Raw genomic sequence first — 16,066 nt, 5'->3', positions numbered from 1 at the left:
TTCTTCGAATAAATATCCGATATTCTAAACACATATTAAATAACGCTGTGAATGGTGATTTATTTATGTATAACAAATGTCGAGAATTTGCTTTGTCTAATATGACACAGAATGTTTTAAAACTTTGAAGTGTATTAGTGTGCGCGATATATTTTGAAATCTTACTCGACTTTGAATAGTTGAGGGGGATTGACAAATATGTCGTTGTGGCATCTAGGGGGTAAGGCTCTAAAACCATAACGTTCAACACACACGAAGGTGAACGTTCGGCTGGAGCACGCGTTACTTATCAATGGCTTACGATCAGGAAAGTAGTCCGTCACAATATGACCTCAGGTCGTCATCATGGAGTAACTAATCACAGGTTTGGAATTCGATCTCAACCATATGGTTCATACCAGTTATCTGAAATGGGTTTCTCACACACAGGTGTGTAGGGAAATGGGGTATTATGCGTCCTCGACCACGTCGTGCTTCCTTGATCATGAGACCAGTTCATATTAGCTTTGTATCATGTGAAGTCAACCAGTAAGCAACACGGGGTTATCTCCCTTTTAATGAAAAGCAAACATGATGCAAACTTATCATGTCTACCAACCTGATCATGACCCCGGAACCGAAATAAAGGTTACATTTACAAAACAGGGATCAATATTGTTTCGCAGCCTGGCAGGAGTGAGTGAGTGAGTGAGTGAGTGAGTGAGTGAGTGAGTGAGTGTGTGTGTGTGTGTGTGAGTGAGTGAGTGAGTGAGTGAGTGAGTGAGTGAGTGTGTGTGTGTGTGAGTGAGTGAGTGAGTGAGTGAGTGAGTGAGTGTGTGTGAGTGTGTGTGTGTGTGAGTGAGTGAGTGAGTGTGTGTGTGTGATTGAGTGAGTGAGTGTGTGTGTGAGTGAGTGAGTGATTGTGTGTGTGTGAGTGTGTGTGTCTTGTGTGCGTGTCGTGTGTGGGCTGTGGTGTGTGTTGTATGTGTGTGTGTGTAATATACAGTAAACTACGTTAAAAACGAACACGCTTATAACGAACTGATTGATATAACAAACTTAATCATAGTCCCGGCCATTTGTTGTATATATGCTGTGTATATGCTACCTCAAAGGGACCACTAACTTTAGTTCGTTATAACCGTAGTACGTTATTAGCATATATACAATATAACAATAGCAAATAGTCGTGACAAAAAAAACAGTTCGTTATATCCGTCAGTTCGTTATAAGCGTGTTCCTTATAAACGTACTTTACTGTATGTATATATGTGCGCATTTAGAAAACATAGATTGTATTGATATCTCTATCATGTGTTGATGATATTTTCAGTCAAGCAAGCCAGTTTTTAAAAATACACAAAACAGATATGTGTGTGCAACAGGGAGAACGGTTACCAGGAAGTATCCTATGTCGATTTGTCGAAATGGTTCATAATAAAGTCATAACGACTCGGTCCTGTTTAAAATACATGTAGCCAGCAGGTGCCCCATCACGGAAGCTGAAACAGAAATGTAGTGAGCTGTCACATTCTGTATATTATTTTGATGATCCATATTATGTTAATAGCTGAGTGTACATTCCTAACGCATACTACGACATGTTCAGATTACTAAAGCAACACTATGAAGCAGGAGTTGAACAAAATAAATAGAGACCTCTATTACAATTAGTAGGTTTACGTTTGCGCTTTCGGCATATCATAAACTGTATATAATGTGTTTCTCGGAGAAACAATGATCAGATGGCTTACAGTATAGTGAGTGAGTGGTTGAGTTAGGTTTAACGCCGCTGTGATCAGAAGTGCGGTGTAGAATAAAAACTTTGGAATGCTTGCTTATTTTATTTATTTATTTATTTATTTATTTATTTATTTATTTATTTTTCTTTCTTTCTTTCTTTCTTTCTTTCTTTCTTTCTTTCATTTATTCATTCATTCATTCATTCATGTATTATTATTTTTGGTGGGGGTGCCCTTCTACATGCTTTCTGAGCCCGTCTGTCATGCGTTCGTGTGACGTATTACGGTGTAAACAACCTGTTTGAGCACATAGAGCGCCGCATTCTGTTTAAAGTCTGTTGTCGGTGAGTCCCCACTCAAAACACAGAGACTCAACCCATTCCGCTTCACGCAGTGTATTTGGCAGCATAAAGAGTTCGCGTTTTATTTAGTCAATGTAGAAAGAGATGAACATACTGTGTTTTCAATGTAGAGTTAGCTAACCTGTCGATTCAACGGCGCTAAATTGAATTTGGAACCGAATGTCTTACGTCTGTAACTGAGGGAAAACCCACAAGCACAGGTATGTGGCTGACTGACATGGAGCTGTCACTAAATAAGGCGATAAAAGTCCAAAGAATTAGTTTTATGATCTAAATATAACGAACGAGAGGCAAGCTAAATGATCAGGACTCAATAGACACTGAAAACAACACTATGCCAAGACAGAAGAGTTGGATGCTAAGACAGCAAATTAGGCCGACTTGGACCAAGTACCAAGGGCATAACCTCGAGTGAATAACCTCGGCAAGCTTAGATGTGTGTGTGTGTAGGGGGGGGGGGGGGGGGCTATGCTTGTCGTAATAAGAGACGATTAACGGGACGGGATCGGATGGTCAGGCTCGCTGACTTGGTTGATGCATGTCATCGATCCCAATTGTGTGGATCCATGCTCATGATCTCAATCACAGGATTGTCTGGTCCAGGCTCGATTATTTACAGACCGCCGTCATAAAGCTGGAACATCGCTGAGTGCGGCGTTAAACTACAAACTTTCACATGTACCACATCTTGACACAGCTTTGTGACTAACTTACTAAATTATTCACACACGTAACCAGTCTAATTAATTATTAATCACAACACCAAAATCTACAATAGCGGTTTCAATTCTGTGTCTATTTTTATTTTGAAGTGCAATGAATAGTGCGATCTTTAACACGTTGTTTAAGTTGATGTTTTTATCCGGAAACGAGTCAACTAGTTTCAGTTACAAGTTTGAATAATAATATATGATGACATCCTGACCTTGTCGCATAGTTTCAAACTCAAATGTGTTAATCAGAACTGTTTTCATTCCGGTTGTCCAATCAGTTTCACGTCGTTTTGTTTATTTGTTTGTTTCCAAGAGTCCAGCGAAATGACGGCGGACCTAAATAAATCTAGACCAGATTGATACTGCGAGTATCGCTCCAAGCAGTCAAGGTACGATGACGCGCAATCACAATCGAATCACCCGAACCAGCCGGGGTGCACCGGATTCGCTGTGCAGCGTTGCGTAAAAAACCAAAGAAACCTATGATTGTGGGTTCGAATCCCTGTTCGCCCCGATTATGTTTCTAGTTTTGTCAGCACCATACCCGTGCTCGTGAGTTTCACCGAAGTTTAAACGTCTGAGACCTGTATCAACTGTATCACATGAATACCCCACTCAGACACAGTATACTGACTTCGAGCCGACCGGTCCTTGTTTTAGCCCCTTAATGCTGAGGACCAGACAGGGTAACAATAAATACCATATTTTAACGTCTTTTGTTATGACGCGGCCGGGGATCAAACCCCCGACCTTCCGATCTCCGGGCGGACGCTCTACCACTAGACCACGGAGGCGGTCATATAGCGCAGAAGTTAAAATAGGTTAAGCTCTTAAAAGTCAGGATGAAAAACACTGCTCCCCACAAGTTACAATGTGTGAAACATTAAAACATGAAACTGTATGTATTCAGACGTTACAGAAACTCCACCACGTGAGATGTCTTCTTCCTGTCACGTTTTAAACTTTATGCAAACTTAACATTAAAGGAAAGACCAGTTTAATGTGTACATATTCATTTCATGTGGTTTCACAAGTCAGGTTTTTTTCCTGTTTAAACTCCGTGATATTGGGTTTACTCTGTTGGCTGGCATGAATACATAAATGTCCGTGATATGGTTGTTTTGCACTCACGCTAAAAAGTGTAGATTTACTTAACAGCAAAATTGATAATGTCAACAAGTGACGCACATTGAGTGTGTTAGGTTGTACTTCGATTTTACCAAAATTCCAGCAATATCACAGCGGGGGACACCAGAAATGGGCTTTACACATTGTACCCATGCAGGGAATCGAATCCGGGTCTTTGGCAGGATGAGCGAAAGCTTTGACCACTTGGCCGACCCATGGTCCCAACACACTGCGCAACGAGTAACTTTCTAATAAAGATCTGCTTCATATTTCACTTGAACCAGTATTTGGTCAAAATGACCATTCAAGAGTCACATACTTTCATCATACCGAAAATGCATGTGTTAATAATATTTAGATAGAAGATAACCGTTAAGGATAAGATTTAATATTTATGGAGATATTTATATGCAAATTATACATAAATGTGATTTTTGTTAAATACAACACTCAACAATATTCCATCTGTATGACGACGGCCTGTAAATACAGAGCCTGCATCCATTGATTGATATTTGTGAGCAACGATCCACATCGTTACAATGACAAGTAATGAATGAATGTTGCCTAGCCTGACCACCAGTTGGTCGCCTCTTACTACTAGCCGGGAGTTGGGGAACAGGGAATTGTACATGTATTTATTATAAGGACACAAATACATTCATGAAAGATAAAGGAAAATAAACAAATATAAAACGTCAGGGTATATACAGATGCTAGGAACATAGATCAACCTAAAACATACCACTATGAAAGGTGGGGGAACGGGTCGTCCAAGCCGTTTCTATGCGCAGTGTAAAATTGAGTCCCTTGGGCACGCTTGGGTTCGAACGCCGGTTCGCTCCAATTATGTTTCTAGGTTTGGCATCACCAAAAGTGGTAAAAGTCCCTATATCACTTCGGGCTTTCCTACCACATTAAGCTGTCACGCCATGGAATGACTGGAATACTGTTAAACTCGGCGTTAAACCTTATTAACTCACTATTACAGGTAAGATACGGTACTTGTATAGAAACGTATATTTACATAACACATATTTTCAGGTTCATTACGTCTGACTGTTATATACACTACCTACGTTACTTTTTTCAACAATCAATTTTATGGACAGGTTAGCCATTATTAAATTGCGTCTTAATGATGACCCAAAGTTATGGAAATCATCTAAAACCAATGTCAGCCTTTCCGTATATTTCACATTAGACTGGTGGTAGTTACATCAGCACTGGTCAACCTGGGTGTGCCCCTCTTTTTGTCAACAGTTGCATAAAGTTCATAGAGAGGTCTGTTGGTTTTCTGTCCTTCTATCTGATTCGGGACACTTTCAGGCTTCCCCGTGTTACCGAATGACGCGGCACCGGGGCATGGTTTGAAATCGTCAACTGTTGAATACACCACAGCAGCAGTTAGGGCAGCTAGGTCTCCTTGTTGGCGACTAGGTTCTGCATTACTTTGGTCCTCAACTGTTTCATAGTAGCCCGTGTCTAAAGAATTAGCTGTAACTTCTCTCCTTTGGCTAGTTTCTGCTGCTTGTCCTGCATCGTCAATTGGAAGAGGTAGGTCTCCTTGCATTATACTAGGTGATGCTGCACTTTGGTCCTCAACAGTTTCATAGTAGCCCGTGTCTAAAGGTTTAACTGTGACATCTCCCGGTGCGCCTTTTTCCGGAACACGTCTGTCAGCAACACATGAATATCCCCCAGCGTCCATTGATGCAGGCAGGTCATCTTTCCTTGTTTTAGTGTCTAGGACACTGGTGTCGCCAACGGCTGCATAGTTCCCTGTGTCTGCATACGCTTCTGTACAAGGTGGTGAAGTATCCTTCTTGGATCCCGACCCCTGTGCACCAAGGTCCTCCACGCTGGCGTACGTGTTATGAAGGGGTTCCTTTAACTCAATGTGCGGCGGGTCGGGGCATTCCAACACTGGTGGTACCTTCTGCTGTATGGTCCTCCTTTTGAAGCAGACATGAGCGACGATGATGATGATGGTGATGACGACGGTGACAGCTACTCCAATGATGACCACGGCGTTTGGCGTCCCTGGTGTTATATTTTTGTCAGGTGTGCTTGACGGCGTCCCTGTAAATAAATATTATATATACAACGTATGTCAATACCCATTAAGATGCAACTTGTCGCTGATGTATAAGTAGCCTTTTCTGTTGAGATGTGGTGCTCTGTGGACCCGATGAGCGCCATTACAATTGACTCTTTTAATGCAGGTATTCATAGATCATGCAATTGTGTTTCAGTTATTATCACAAATCTGCAAATGAACATGCTTCACTAAGACCTGCCATTGATCATACTTTCTTGCTGAAGAGAAGTCAATTTATTTACCATTGAATGTCATTGAATGAATAAAGAAATATAAATTTCGTTTATTATGTTAACTTTGAAGAAACAAGTAGTTCCTGGCATTTAATTTGGCTATCGTTTGCGTTACCCAAACTAACAATAACAGGTAACGTGCGTTGTCACATGTGCACCTCGGTATTCACGTTAATACTTACATAAAGGGAAACGCTTGGCATACTCCACAACCCAGATTTACACAGTGTGCACACGTAGTTTTAATTCATAAGTTTTTTCAAACATTAAAGTCACTTTACTTGAAACTGAACTCTTTCCATGCGTTGTTTATGTTGAGAAATATGCTTTAAACATATGAATACTAGTACTGCCTCTTTCCCCTTGTACTCACCGTTGGTTACATTACAAGGTTGAGTCGTGCTATGGCCACCGCAGGTGAAGACCAGTTCCGCCTCGAAGTTGGAGTTGGTCTTGTTGATTTTGATGTTAACTGTTTTATCTGTTATATCAGTGACTGTTTCACTGGGGTATTCATGATCAGTTCTTCCTGTGGATACGTTCAGCTGAACCAGCTCAGAACAGTAATACCCCTGGATGTGTACTGCCAGGGACAGCTCCTCGCCAACGTCGAGCGTCGTGATGTTTACATCGCTTGTTATGAAGCAGGTCGGGAGTTCTGAAACACAAAGTCGCATTACAGGTAGTCTTTACAAGTTAGATACGACATTCAGCCGAAAGGACTTCAACGTGAGATGTTTTCCTTTCATCATTGACAAGAATAGTTTCAATATATATATCATAAGCACAAACATATCAAGTACAATAAAATTCTCAGTATAAAGTATATATGACATCTTGTCAACTATGTCCCAACTTGATAGCACTCCTTCATTTATGGCATGACAATATGATGTTGAGGCAAGTTGGCAAATTCCTTTCCATGATCATAAGAAACCTTAAAGCTTGTCTATTGCACGGTTCCGACTATATCATAAGCTTGTGTATACGAAGCAGTATCACATAGCAAGGATGCCAGGTGTTCGCGAAAATGTAAGGGTGTCCTCCCCGGTAACACCCGTCACAAATACATACAAAGGCACGGCAATTGTTCTCCTGTACAAACACTGTGAAAAGAGGGAATCGCTTCAAACATATTGCTGGTTCCTGATACGTCAAACTTGTATATGTCACAATGGCTTGGAAAATATAACTGTTCTTTCTGTACTAGTTCACGTGTGTCTAAGTACAACCTAAATTGCTGTTGTTAACACTTATTATGTTGATAGCACAATGCAGATTCCCTTGCAATACGCCCATGTGAATAACATTCATTTTGCTATCTCAACATGTACCAGTAACATGTTACGGAATAGTGTTCGCCATTGTTGAACAGCCTACATCCACACTGAGTGATGGGAGTGATAGTTGCGAGTGTTGGCTTCACAATCATGTATCTTATCTTGGGGTACTTACTCACAACAGCAATGTTGCAGGATAGTTGAGACCAAGGTAGGATAGTACATGTCCACTGCCCAGCATGTGCTTGCTGTACTGCAGGTATGGTGAGGCTACTGTGTGTCTGGTTGATGGTAGATGCCATGTAGTTGCCCATTGTTGTACATGATGAGCTTGATACATTGCAGATGACGGCAACTTCACCTTGCGATGACACATAGCCATGTGAAGTTATATTACTCGGTGGGATGCACGTTAGATGAGCAGGAGAACCAAGATAACCGACATCCGGACAGATCAGTTCCGGCGAACCTTTTGGCGTAAATATGATCTTCATAAAGATGTGTAGGTTCATTATTAGTTGTACTAATTGTAATTATGTAACATAATAAATTAGAGTTCATTGATATACTGATAAGCTACGATGCCACTGGCCAGTTGATCTATGAATCAGTATATGATTTAATGTATGGATATAACACATACATAATACATGAGCTGAAACAGTACACAACAATGAGTATGGACATACCACCGAAATAACATACCGACAGATTCATGAATCATCATCAGAAGAAGTAGCGTCCATTCAGAAATTTGCCTGAGAGGTACCATCGTCTGTGGAAAACAAACAGAAACTGTATGAGATAGTTAAAGTGTCCCCTGTAAATATATAATTTCCATCCTTCTTAAGCACACGTGTATTGTGAAACGGGATAAATGTCTCCATACCAGTATACAAACCTCAACAGACAAACGATCTTTACCTGAAACTATTGACACCACTATCATAACAATGACAAATAAAACGTTTGCTGAATCACATTTCTTGGTTCGTTACCGTATATATTGTTTCGACTTGCTTCATTCAGGTTCTCCCACAACAGTAGTCTGAATCACCGAAAACAACTTAAATTATGCTCAATTCGGTCACTTAGAGTAATAGAGTCAAAACATAAAATGTCTTCAGAGGTTGATTGTTTTTTTTGTACGAAATATTCGGGAAAATCATGCAGCGTGAATAAGCTATTGCAAGTTAATGTCTGAAACACATTCATAAATGATTTAGCAATGTTTACTGGTGTTTAAACAGGTTTACATCATCCAATGCCTCAGTAGTGCTGTCAGTGAAAACCTATTGATGTCGGATGCAATTCCCAATTATACTTGTGCCACATGTCCCCGTGTTTATTTTCAGGTGAACAATTGACTTCCATTTCTTTGTGACGGGTGGAACCGTTGGGGCAGGATACGCTCACCGTTTTGTAAACACCTTGCATCGTAACTATTTGCTAGAGATGTATAGACACGTCAAGTACAATAAAAGAAATAAAACCCATTATATTTTGGAAATCGAAGAGATTGCATTTATTTATTGAAATGGTATTTTAGTAGTAAAGCACTGAATCACAACATGTATTCCGAAAACTGTTTGGAATGTTCATTTTAAAAAAGATAGCAGCATTGCATAAAAGCAATAAAACCCACTTTTACTTTCAAGAAATATCTAGTGAAACATTGTACGATGCCAAATATATACTGAAAGCATGTGTTTGTGAATCACTATCAAATAGTGTCGATGCTTGGGTTTCCTGAAAAGATGGATAGTGATAGACACATGCTCATAAAATAGTCAAAATAGTAAAATGGCTTAGAACTTTGCAATTGATGTTCACGACATTCACCCTACAAAATGACGAGAGAATAAATACAAGAATGATATTCTTAACATATTTAACAAGAGACGTTTTCAGTGTATTACCAGGAAACAAAATCATGTTAAAATTCACAAACTTACCCCATGTGTAAACTACAAATTGCATTAATTCAATGAGATGGTAATTTAGAGATATTCCATTGTGCGGCACCGAATCACTGTCAATTAGTGATAATACCACGTTTTCGCAGGAAGGTGGGCGAACTCAATAACTTGAGTTGCATTGAAAGGATGATACAACTAATGAACCATCACTCAAAACGTCCTTTCCCTGTGTGTGGTGGATCAGCTTTCACTTGGTCTATTGAGAAGGAGCGTAATTTGTGATCATTTTATGTCCTTGTTTCGAGGTCGAAACAAGGAAATAAAGACGATCTGGCCTTCATCTAGGGTAAGCTGTTATGATCACGTGGCCCTTAGTGTGTCTCTCATTCGTGACCGACTCGCGTTATTCCGGGACAAGCAAATAGCGACTCGTGAACCTCTCGTGGTCATTTTGCGACTGGGTAGAGCCGAAGCGCAAACGGGTATAGCTAAAAGAATTGTCAACTAATGATTCATGTATATTTCCCTTTATATCCAGATGCTATTGAAAACACATCGGGACGTACAGTATTCTACAGAATGATTGAACACATATAACCGTATCTTTGGTATATACTTTTAAAATGAAAAATTATTCTTGAGGGATTCTTTGACCGAAGTACTTGAAGTCATACGCGCAATCTGACTGATTTGTCGTATTTTCTAACATAACATTCTTCGATAGGGGACGAGTCTTGTTGCAGGTTACGGAAAGGGGGGGAGTGATAACGAATGGTGTGTCTCTATGAAGACGATGGCGCTCAACACATGTGCTGGACTTGTATCTTTACAACGTATCTATTCCTCACATAATAAAACCCATATGTTACAAACAAACACCAGTTGGTTATTGCCCGTATTGTTATGCCCAAATATGTTTGATGAAATTTGTTGTTTAAATGACTAACTTGTGAATATATAAACGTTGCGACATTATATTTTAACTCACTCACTCACTGCAACCGCCGATTATGTTTCTAGGTTTGTCAGCACCATACCCGTGAGTGAGTGAGTGAGTGAGTGAGTGAGTGAGTGAGTGAGTGAGTAACTGAGTGAGTGAGTGAGTGAGTGAGTGAGAAATCTGCGTGGGGGTAACGAGCGAGCGAGCGAGTGAGTGCTACGTCGAATTTAGGAGCATTTCTGCAATATCACGGCGGGGACACCAGATCTGGGCTTCACACATTGTACCCATGTGGTCAGTCGAACCCAGGCCTTTGGCGTGACGAGAAAACGATTTAAACCATCAGGTTACCCAACCGCCCCGTTTTTTATAATGCACAATACCAATGAAGTATATCTGACATATATTTGTTCCATTGTATACAACAAACCACACCTTTACCAACATGCCAGCATTATTACGACGGGGGAAACCAGAAGGGGTTTCACACACTTTACCCATGTGGTAGAACGAACACAGGCGTTCAACATGAAGAGCCAACCCATTTCCAACGAAGGCCCAGCCCCTGTACATTAAAATACCAACTAACTAACATTAAAGTTGGATTTCGCTTTGTTGTTTAGCTCTGCACTTATCAATATTTTCAAAAAGTTGAGTCAGGATCAGACAAACCAGTGACTGAGATGTTGAGGAACGCCCCACGACTTTGGGACATGATGGCACGTAATGAACCACGTCACCGAGCCTCATCACCCAACCCGCTATGTTGCCCCATCAGGCTTCGGTTGTTGGGAAACCAGGATTGGATGGCCATGCTGGAATATTATAGAGGGGCATCAGCAACTGTCAGCATTCCTCTCAAGGCCTTCGAAGAAACTGCAATGGGGGTTAAATTGCTCACGAATAGTTCTTTCTGTTTCCGTGGTTATAAAACGAGACCGCCATTGTGATTTACTGTACGTGGTTTGACCGGAAATGAGAGCGTCAATCCAAAAGACGTTAAAAGAGAGTACTTCGTGTTTCCCTATCCGGAGCTCGGCTTTACTGGTATAAAACAAGGACTGTTCAGTCAGTATATTGTGTTTGTAGGTGGCTGAGTGTGTGTGTGTGCGTGTGTGTTGGGGGGGGGGGGGGGGGGGGGGGAGGGGAGTAGTCATGTTGGAGTCAGAGTTTCGCTGCTACAAAACTGGCATCAGTCCGGCCCAGTCCTTGTCCGTCACAATACGTATCCCCTTCTTTGTGTGTTGATACAAATGATTGCAGATCTACACACTATCAACTATCAATGTATCAAGTGCAACATGGATTTACATTTTGAACTTTTTTATTCAATACTATTTTTCGTCGCTACATGTGACGGAGTCACAATAGCTAAAACATTTACGTCTTCATTTCCTGATGGAAACTTTTGACACATCATAGTTTACCCAAAATCAATACTCTGAATATCGTCAGACCAGTGTCCTCTTAAAAACAAAAGAAACGACATATCCTTTCCATCTTCGCAAGAAATACATAGTCAAAACAGGGTCGGCTGTACGATTCTGACTATACCATGAAGCGTGTGTTCGCAAACAGTTCAGCGTATCCTTCCTATTCTGTGGTACCGAATTCAAAGGCAAGTCATTTGTACACCTGAAAAAAAACAATAAAACGGGGACGTGTGGTAGAAGTGAAAATAGGGAATTGTATCAAACATCTTTTTTTTGTAACTGATCCGTCAAGCAGCACCTTCAGCAATGTCATAGTACATCACACCGGTGGTTATGGTACTGAACACACAAGGGTAGGTGAACCCAAGTTAAGCGGATCCTTGCAATTCTAAAGGACACAACCCCGCAGCAGTGGGCCGCAAGTACGTCGCCACTCTATGAGGAAACAGCTTTTATCACCCAAATGACATTGGTATATCAAAAATGTGTATCGATTAAAAAAAGATTCATTTATTTATTCGGGAAGCAATTACATTAAATTGATTGTTTCTTTTCAGAATAACTGCTGATGAATAAACATCTCGAAAGTCTTGTTGAAATCGTGATGAAATATTCAAAGGAAGTGCGTGGGTCAGTGTGGGTTAGAGTCGATTTGAAACTGTTTCTTAGTTTATTAGTTATATACTGGCAAGTGAGCTCAATGTGTGAAGAAGGGGATACAGATACGAAATACTGACCCCTTCTGTGCAACGTGTGATGTCGGAATATATTGGCACGAACATATCCATAGGTTATAAAATTGTAGACCGCCTCCGTGGTCTAGTGGTAGAGCGTCCGTCCGAAGAACTGAAGGTCCGGGGTTCAATCCCCGGCCGCGTCATACCAAAAGAAGTTAAAAGATGGTACTTGTTGTTACCCTGTCTGGCGGTCGGCATTAAGGGGCTATACAAGGACTGGTCGGCTCGGAATTAATATACTGTGGCTGAGTGAGGTATTCATGTTAAACTGCAGCATGGTATCTCAGTGGGCTAGCATTGTAAATCGGAGGGGCGGTCGGGTAGCCCATTGGTTGAAGCGTTCGCTCGTCACGCCGGAGACCCAGGTTCGAATCCCGACATGGGTACAATGTGTGAACCCAATTTCTGGTGTTCCCCGCCGTGATAAAGTTCGACTATTGCTAAAAGAGGCCTAAAAATATACTCACTTACTATAAATCGGAATCAGTCCAGACTAGTACAAACAGCCACGCTGCCAAATAGTCATTCACTTGCAATTATATGCCTTGGAACACTTCCAATGCATGCGCCACGAGTTATTTCTCGCATCAGTGAGTGTGTCAATGTCAGATTCTTCAGTCACTAACTTTAAGACACGCAGTTCAAAACAGTAATATCAAATGACGTGGACAATTAGATAATCACCATCACATGGAGTATACGCATACATACAAAGACATGACAGCTCTGGTAGGCTATTCATGTACTAAGACACATTCTGAATCCACGAAACAAAAATAACCTTCAATGGTTCTGGAGATACTAAAATAATTTCATCTATGACCTTGAGTGACCTTTGTGTATATGATGTACTTCAGGTACAGTGAGGTCTGGATGAATGTGGATGTTTTACTGCAGGTACGGTGATACTGATGTGTGTCTCATTGGTAGTAGATGTTGTACTGCAGGTATGGTGAGGCTGCTGTGTATCTGGTTGATTGTGGATGTTGTACTGCAGGTACATGTACGGTAATACTGTTGTGGTGTTGTGTTGTGTCTCATTGGTGGTAGATGTACTGCAGGTATGGTGAGACTTCTGCCTGTTCGGTGGATGGCAAATGTTGTACTGCAGGTATGGTGAAACTGCTGTGTGTCTGGATGATGGCAAATGTTGTACTGCAGGTATGGTGAAACTGCTGTGTGTCTGGTGGATGGCAGGTGTTGTACTGCAGGTATGGTGAGGCTACTGTTTGTCTGGATGATGGTAGATGTTGTACTGCAGGTATGGTGAAACTGCTGTGTGTCTGGTGGATGGCAGGTGTTGTACTGCAGGTATGGTGAGGCTACTGTTTGTCTGGATGATGGTAGATGTTGTACTGCAGGTATGATGAAACTGTTGTGTGTCTTGTGGATGGCAGGTGTTGTACGGCAGGTATGGTGAGGCTACTGTGTGTCTGGATGATGGTAGATGTTGTACTGCAGGTATGGTGAGACTAATGTGTGTCTAGCTGATTACAGGTATTGTACCGCAGGTATGGTAAGACTGCTGTGTGTCAGGTGGATGGCATGTGTTGTACTGTAGATATGTTGAGACTGTTGTGTGTCTGGTGGATGGCAGGTGTTGTACTGTAGATATGTTGAGACTGTTGTGTGTCCGGTGGATGACAGGTGTTGTTCTGCAGGTATGGTATGGATCCGGTGGTCAGGCTCGCTGACTTGCTTGATGCATGTCATCGTATCCCATGCATACTCGATTATGTGTGGATACTAATAATAATGATAATCAACATCATCATCATCATAATAATAATAATAATAATAATAATAATAATAATAATGACGGAAGTTTGTAAACAATCGACCCAGAACAAGGCAATTCAGTGATTGTCACCATCATCCTCGACCTTCGCAAAAGGGATAGGATGACATGCATCAGCCAAATCCATTATCCTGAACAAACCCATCCCGTTCGTCGACTCTGAATTCAAGAATGGGTATGTTGTTCCTTTTTTTCATTCATAAAATACTGAACAACTAAAGAAATATTGTATGCATAATTGTTTTTTAATCAACCATATCATGGCTGGGTTTTTTCCTGGTTGATACGATATTAAAGTTCATGCTATTTTGTTCCATTTGAACATACCTTTGAACTCCTTTGTCTCGAATTCGGGTGTATCGAATGCCTGCTTGTGTCGAATTTTCCATTTGGTCACATCATTTACTTCATTTATAACTATTTTTATCCAGATATGCGGAACTTGGTGTGTGTATTTCGTGGTTGTCTTGAACGCAATGTATAGCGCTAAAGATAAAATAGGTTAAGCTCTTCAAAGACAAGATGAAAAACACTGCTCCCCACAAGTTACAATATGTGTCAAACATTAACACATGAAACTGATAAAAGCACGTTGGGGTACGTTGCTCTGTCATCTGGTGGCTGTTTCAGACGTTACAGAAACTCCACCACATGAGATGTCTTCGTTTAAAACTTTATACGAACTTAACATTCAAATAAATACCATTTTAATGTATACATATTCATTGCATGTGGTTTCACAAGTCGGTTATTTTCCTGTTTGAGCTCCGTGATATTGGGCTTACTCTGTTGGCTGGCATGAATACATAAATGTCCGTGATATGGTTGTTTTCCACGAGCGCTAAAAAGTGTGGGTTTCCTAAACAGGAAAATTGATAATGTCAACAAGTGACGCACGGCGAGTGTGTTAGGTTTTAGCCGCTTTTACCAAAATTCCAGCAATATCACGGCGGGGGACACCAGAAATGGACTTTACACATTGTACACATGCAGGGAATCAAACCCGGATCTTCGGAATGACGAGCGAAAGCTTTGACCACTTGGCCACCCCATGGCCCCAACACACTGCGCAACGAGTAACTTTCTAAAAAAGATCTGCTTCATATATCACTTGAACCAGTATTTGGTCAAAATGATCATTCAAAAGTCACATACTTTCAGCATACCGAAAATGCATGTGTTAATAATATTTAGAAAGAAAGTAAACGTGAAGGATTAGATTTAATATTTATGGAGATATTTATATGCAAATTATACATAAATGTGTTTGTTGTTAAATGCAGCACTCACAATATTCCATCTGTATGACGACGGCCTTTAAATACAGAGTCTGAATCAGATTTATATTGTGAGCAATGATCCACATCGTTACAATGACAAGCAATGAATGAACGTTGCCTAGCCTGACCACTCAAGAAAGATAAAGGAAAATAAACAAATATAAAACATCCAAGTAGGTATAATTACAGGGTATATACAGATGCTAGGAATATAGATCAACCGAAAACATCCCACTATGACAGGTGGGGGCACGGGTGGCCCAGTCGTCTAAGGCGCTTCTATGCGCAGTGTAAAATTGCGCACTTGGGCACGCCTGAGTTCGCTCCAATTATGTTTCTAGGTTTGGCATCACCAAAAGTGGTAAAAGTTCCTACATCAATTCGGGCTTTCCTACCACATTAAGTCGACACGCCATGAAAT

The 16,066-nt window shown here is 40.9% G+C and overlaps 1 protein-coding gene across 1 annotated transcript; it reads right to left on the bottom strand.

Annotated features, from left to right (window-relative positions):
• Positions 1–4,631: 4,631 nt before the first annotated feature.
• LOC139458406 (uncharacterized) lies at positions 4,632–9,561 on the bottom strand. Its single transcript, XM_071239830.1, has 5 exons — positions 9,494–9,561; positions 8,244–8,313; positions 7,714–8,007; positions 6,632–6,916; positions 4,632–6,006 (listed from the first exon to the last, which is right to left on the bottom strand). The coding sequence occupies exons 2-5, from the start codon at positions 8,308–8,310 to the stop codon at positions 5,120–5,122; spliced, it is 1,533 nt and encodes a 510-aa protein (XP_071095931.1). The 5' UTR covers positions 8,311–8,313; positions 9,494–9,561; the 3' UTR covers positions 4,632–5,119.
• Between the last annotated feature and the right edge of the window lie 6,505 nt (positions 9,562–16,066).

The sequence above is a fragment of the Haliotis cracherodii genome, unplaced genomic scaffold (genome assembly GCF_022045235.1).
Source record: "Haliotis cracherodii isolate W230 unplaced genomic scaffold, xgHalCrac1.p SCAF_12, whole genome shotgun sequence".
Taxonomy (NCBI): Eukaryota; Metazoa; Mollusca; class Gastropoda; order Lepetellida; family Haliotidae; genus Haliotis; species Haliotis cracherodii.
Note: the sequence above shows the minus strand (reverse complement) of the source record. Positions and strands in the feature narration are given on the sequence as shown.

Coding starts and splice junctions, on each gene's coding strand:
- LOC139458406 (XM_071239830.1), bottom strand. CDS start 8,310: ATGGTACCTCTCAGGCAAATTTCTGAATGGACGCTACTTCTTCTGATG. Junction 8,008..8,243: donor GATGATTCATGAATCTGTCG/GTATGTTATTTC, acceptor TTACGCCAAAAG/GTTCGCCGGAACTGATCTGT. Junction 6,007..6,631: donor ACCTTGTAATGTAACCAACG/GTGAGTACAAGG, acceptor ATTTATTTACAG/GGACGCCGTCAAGCACACCT.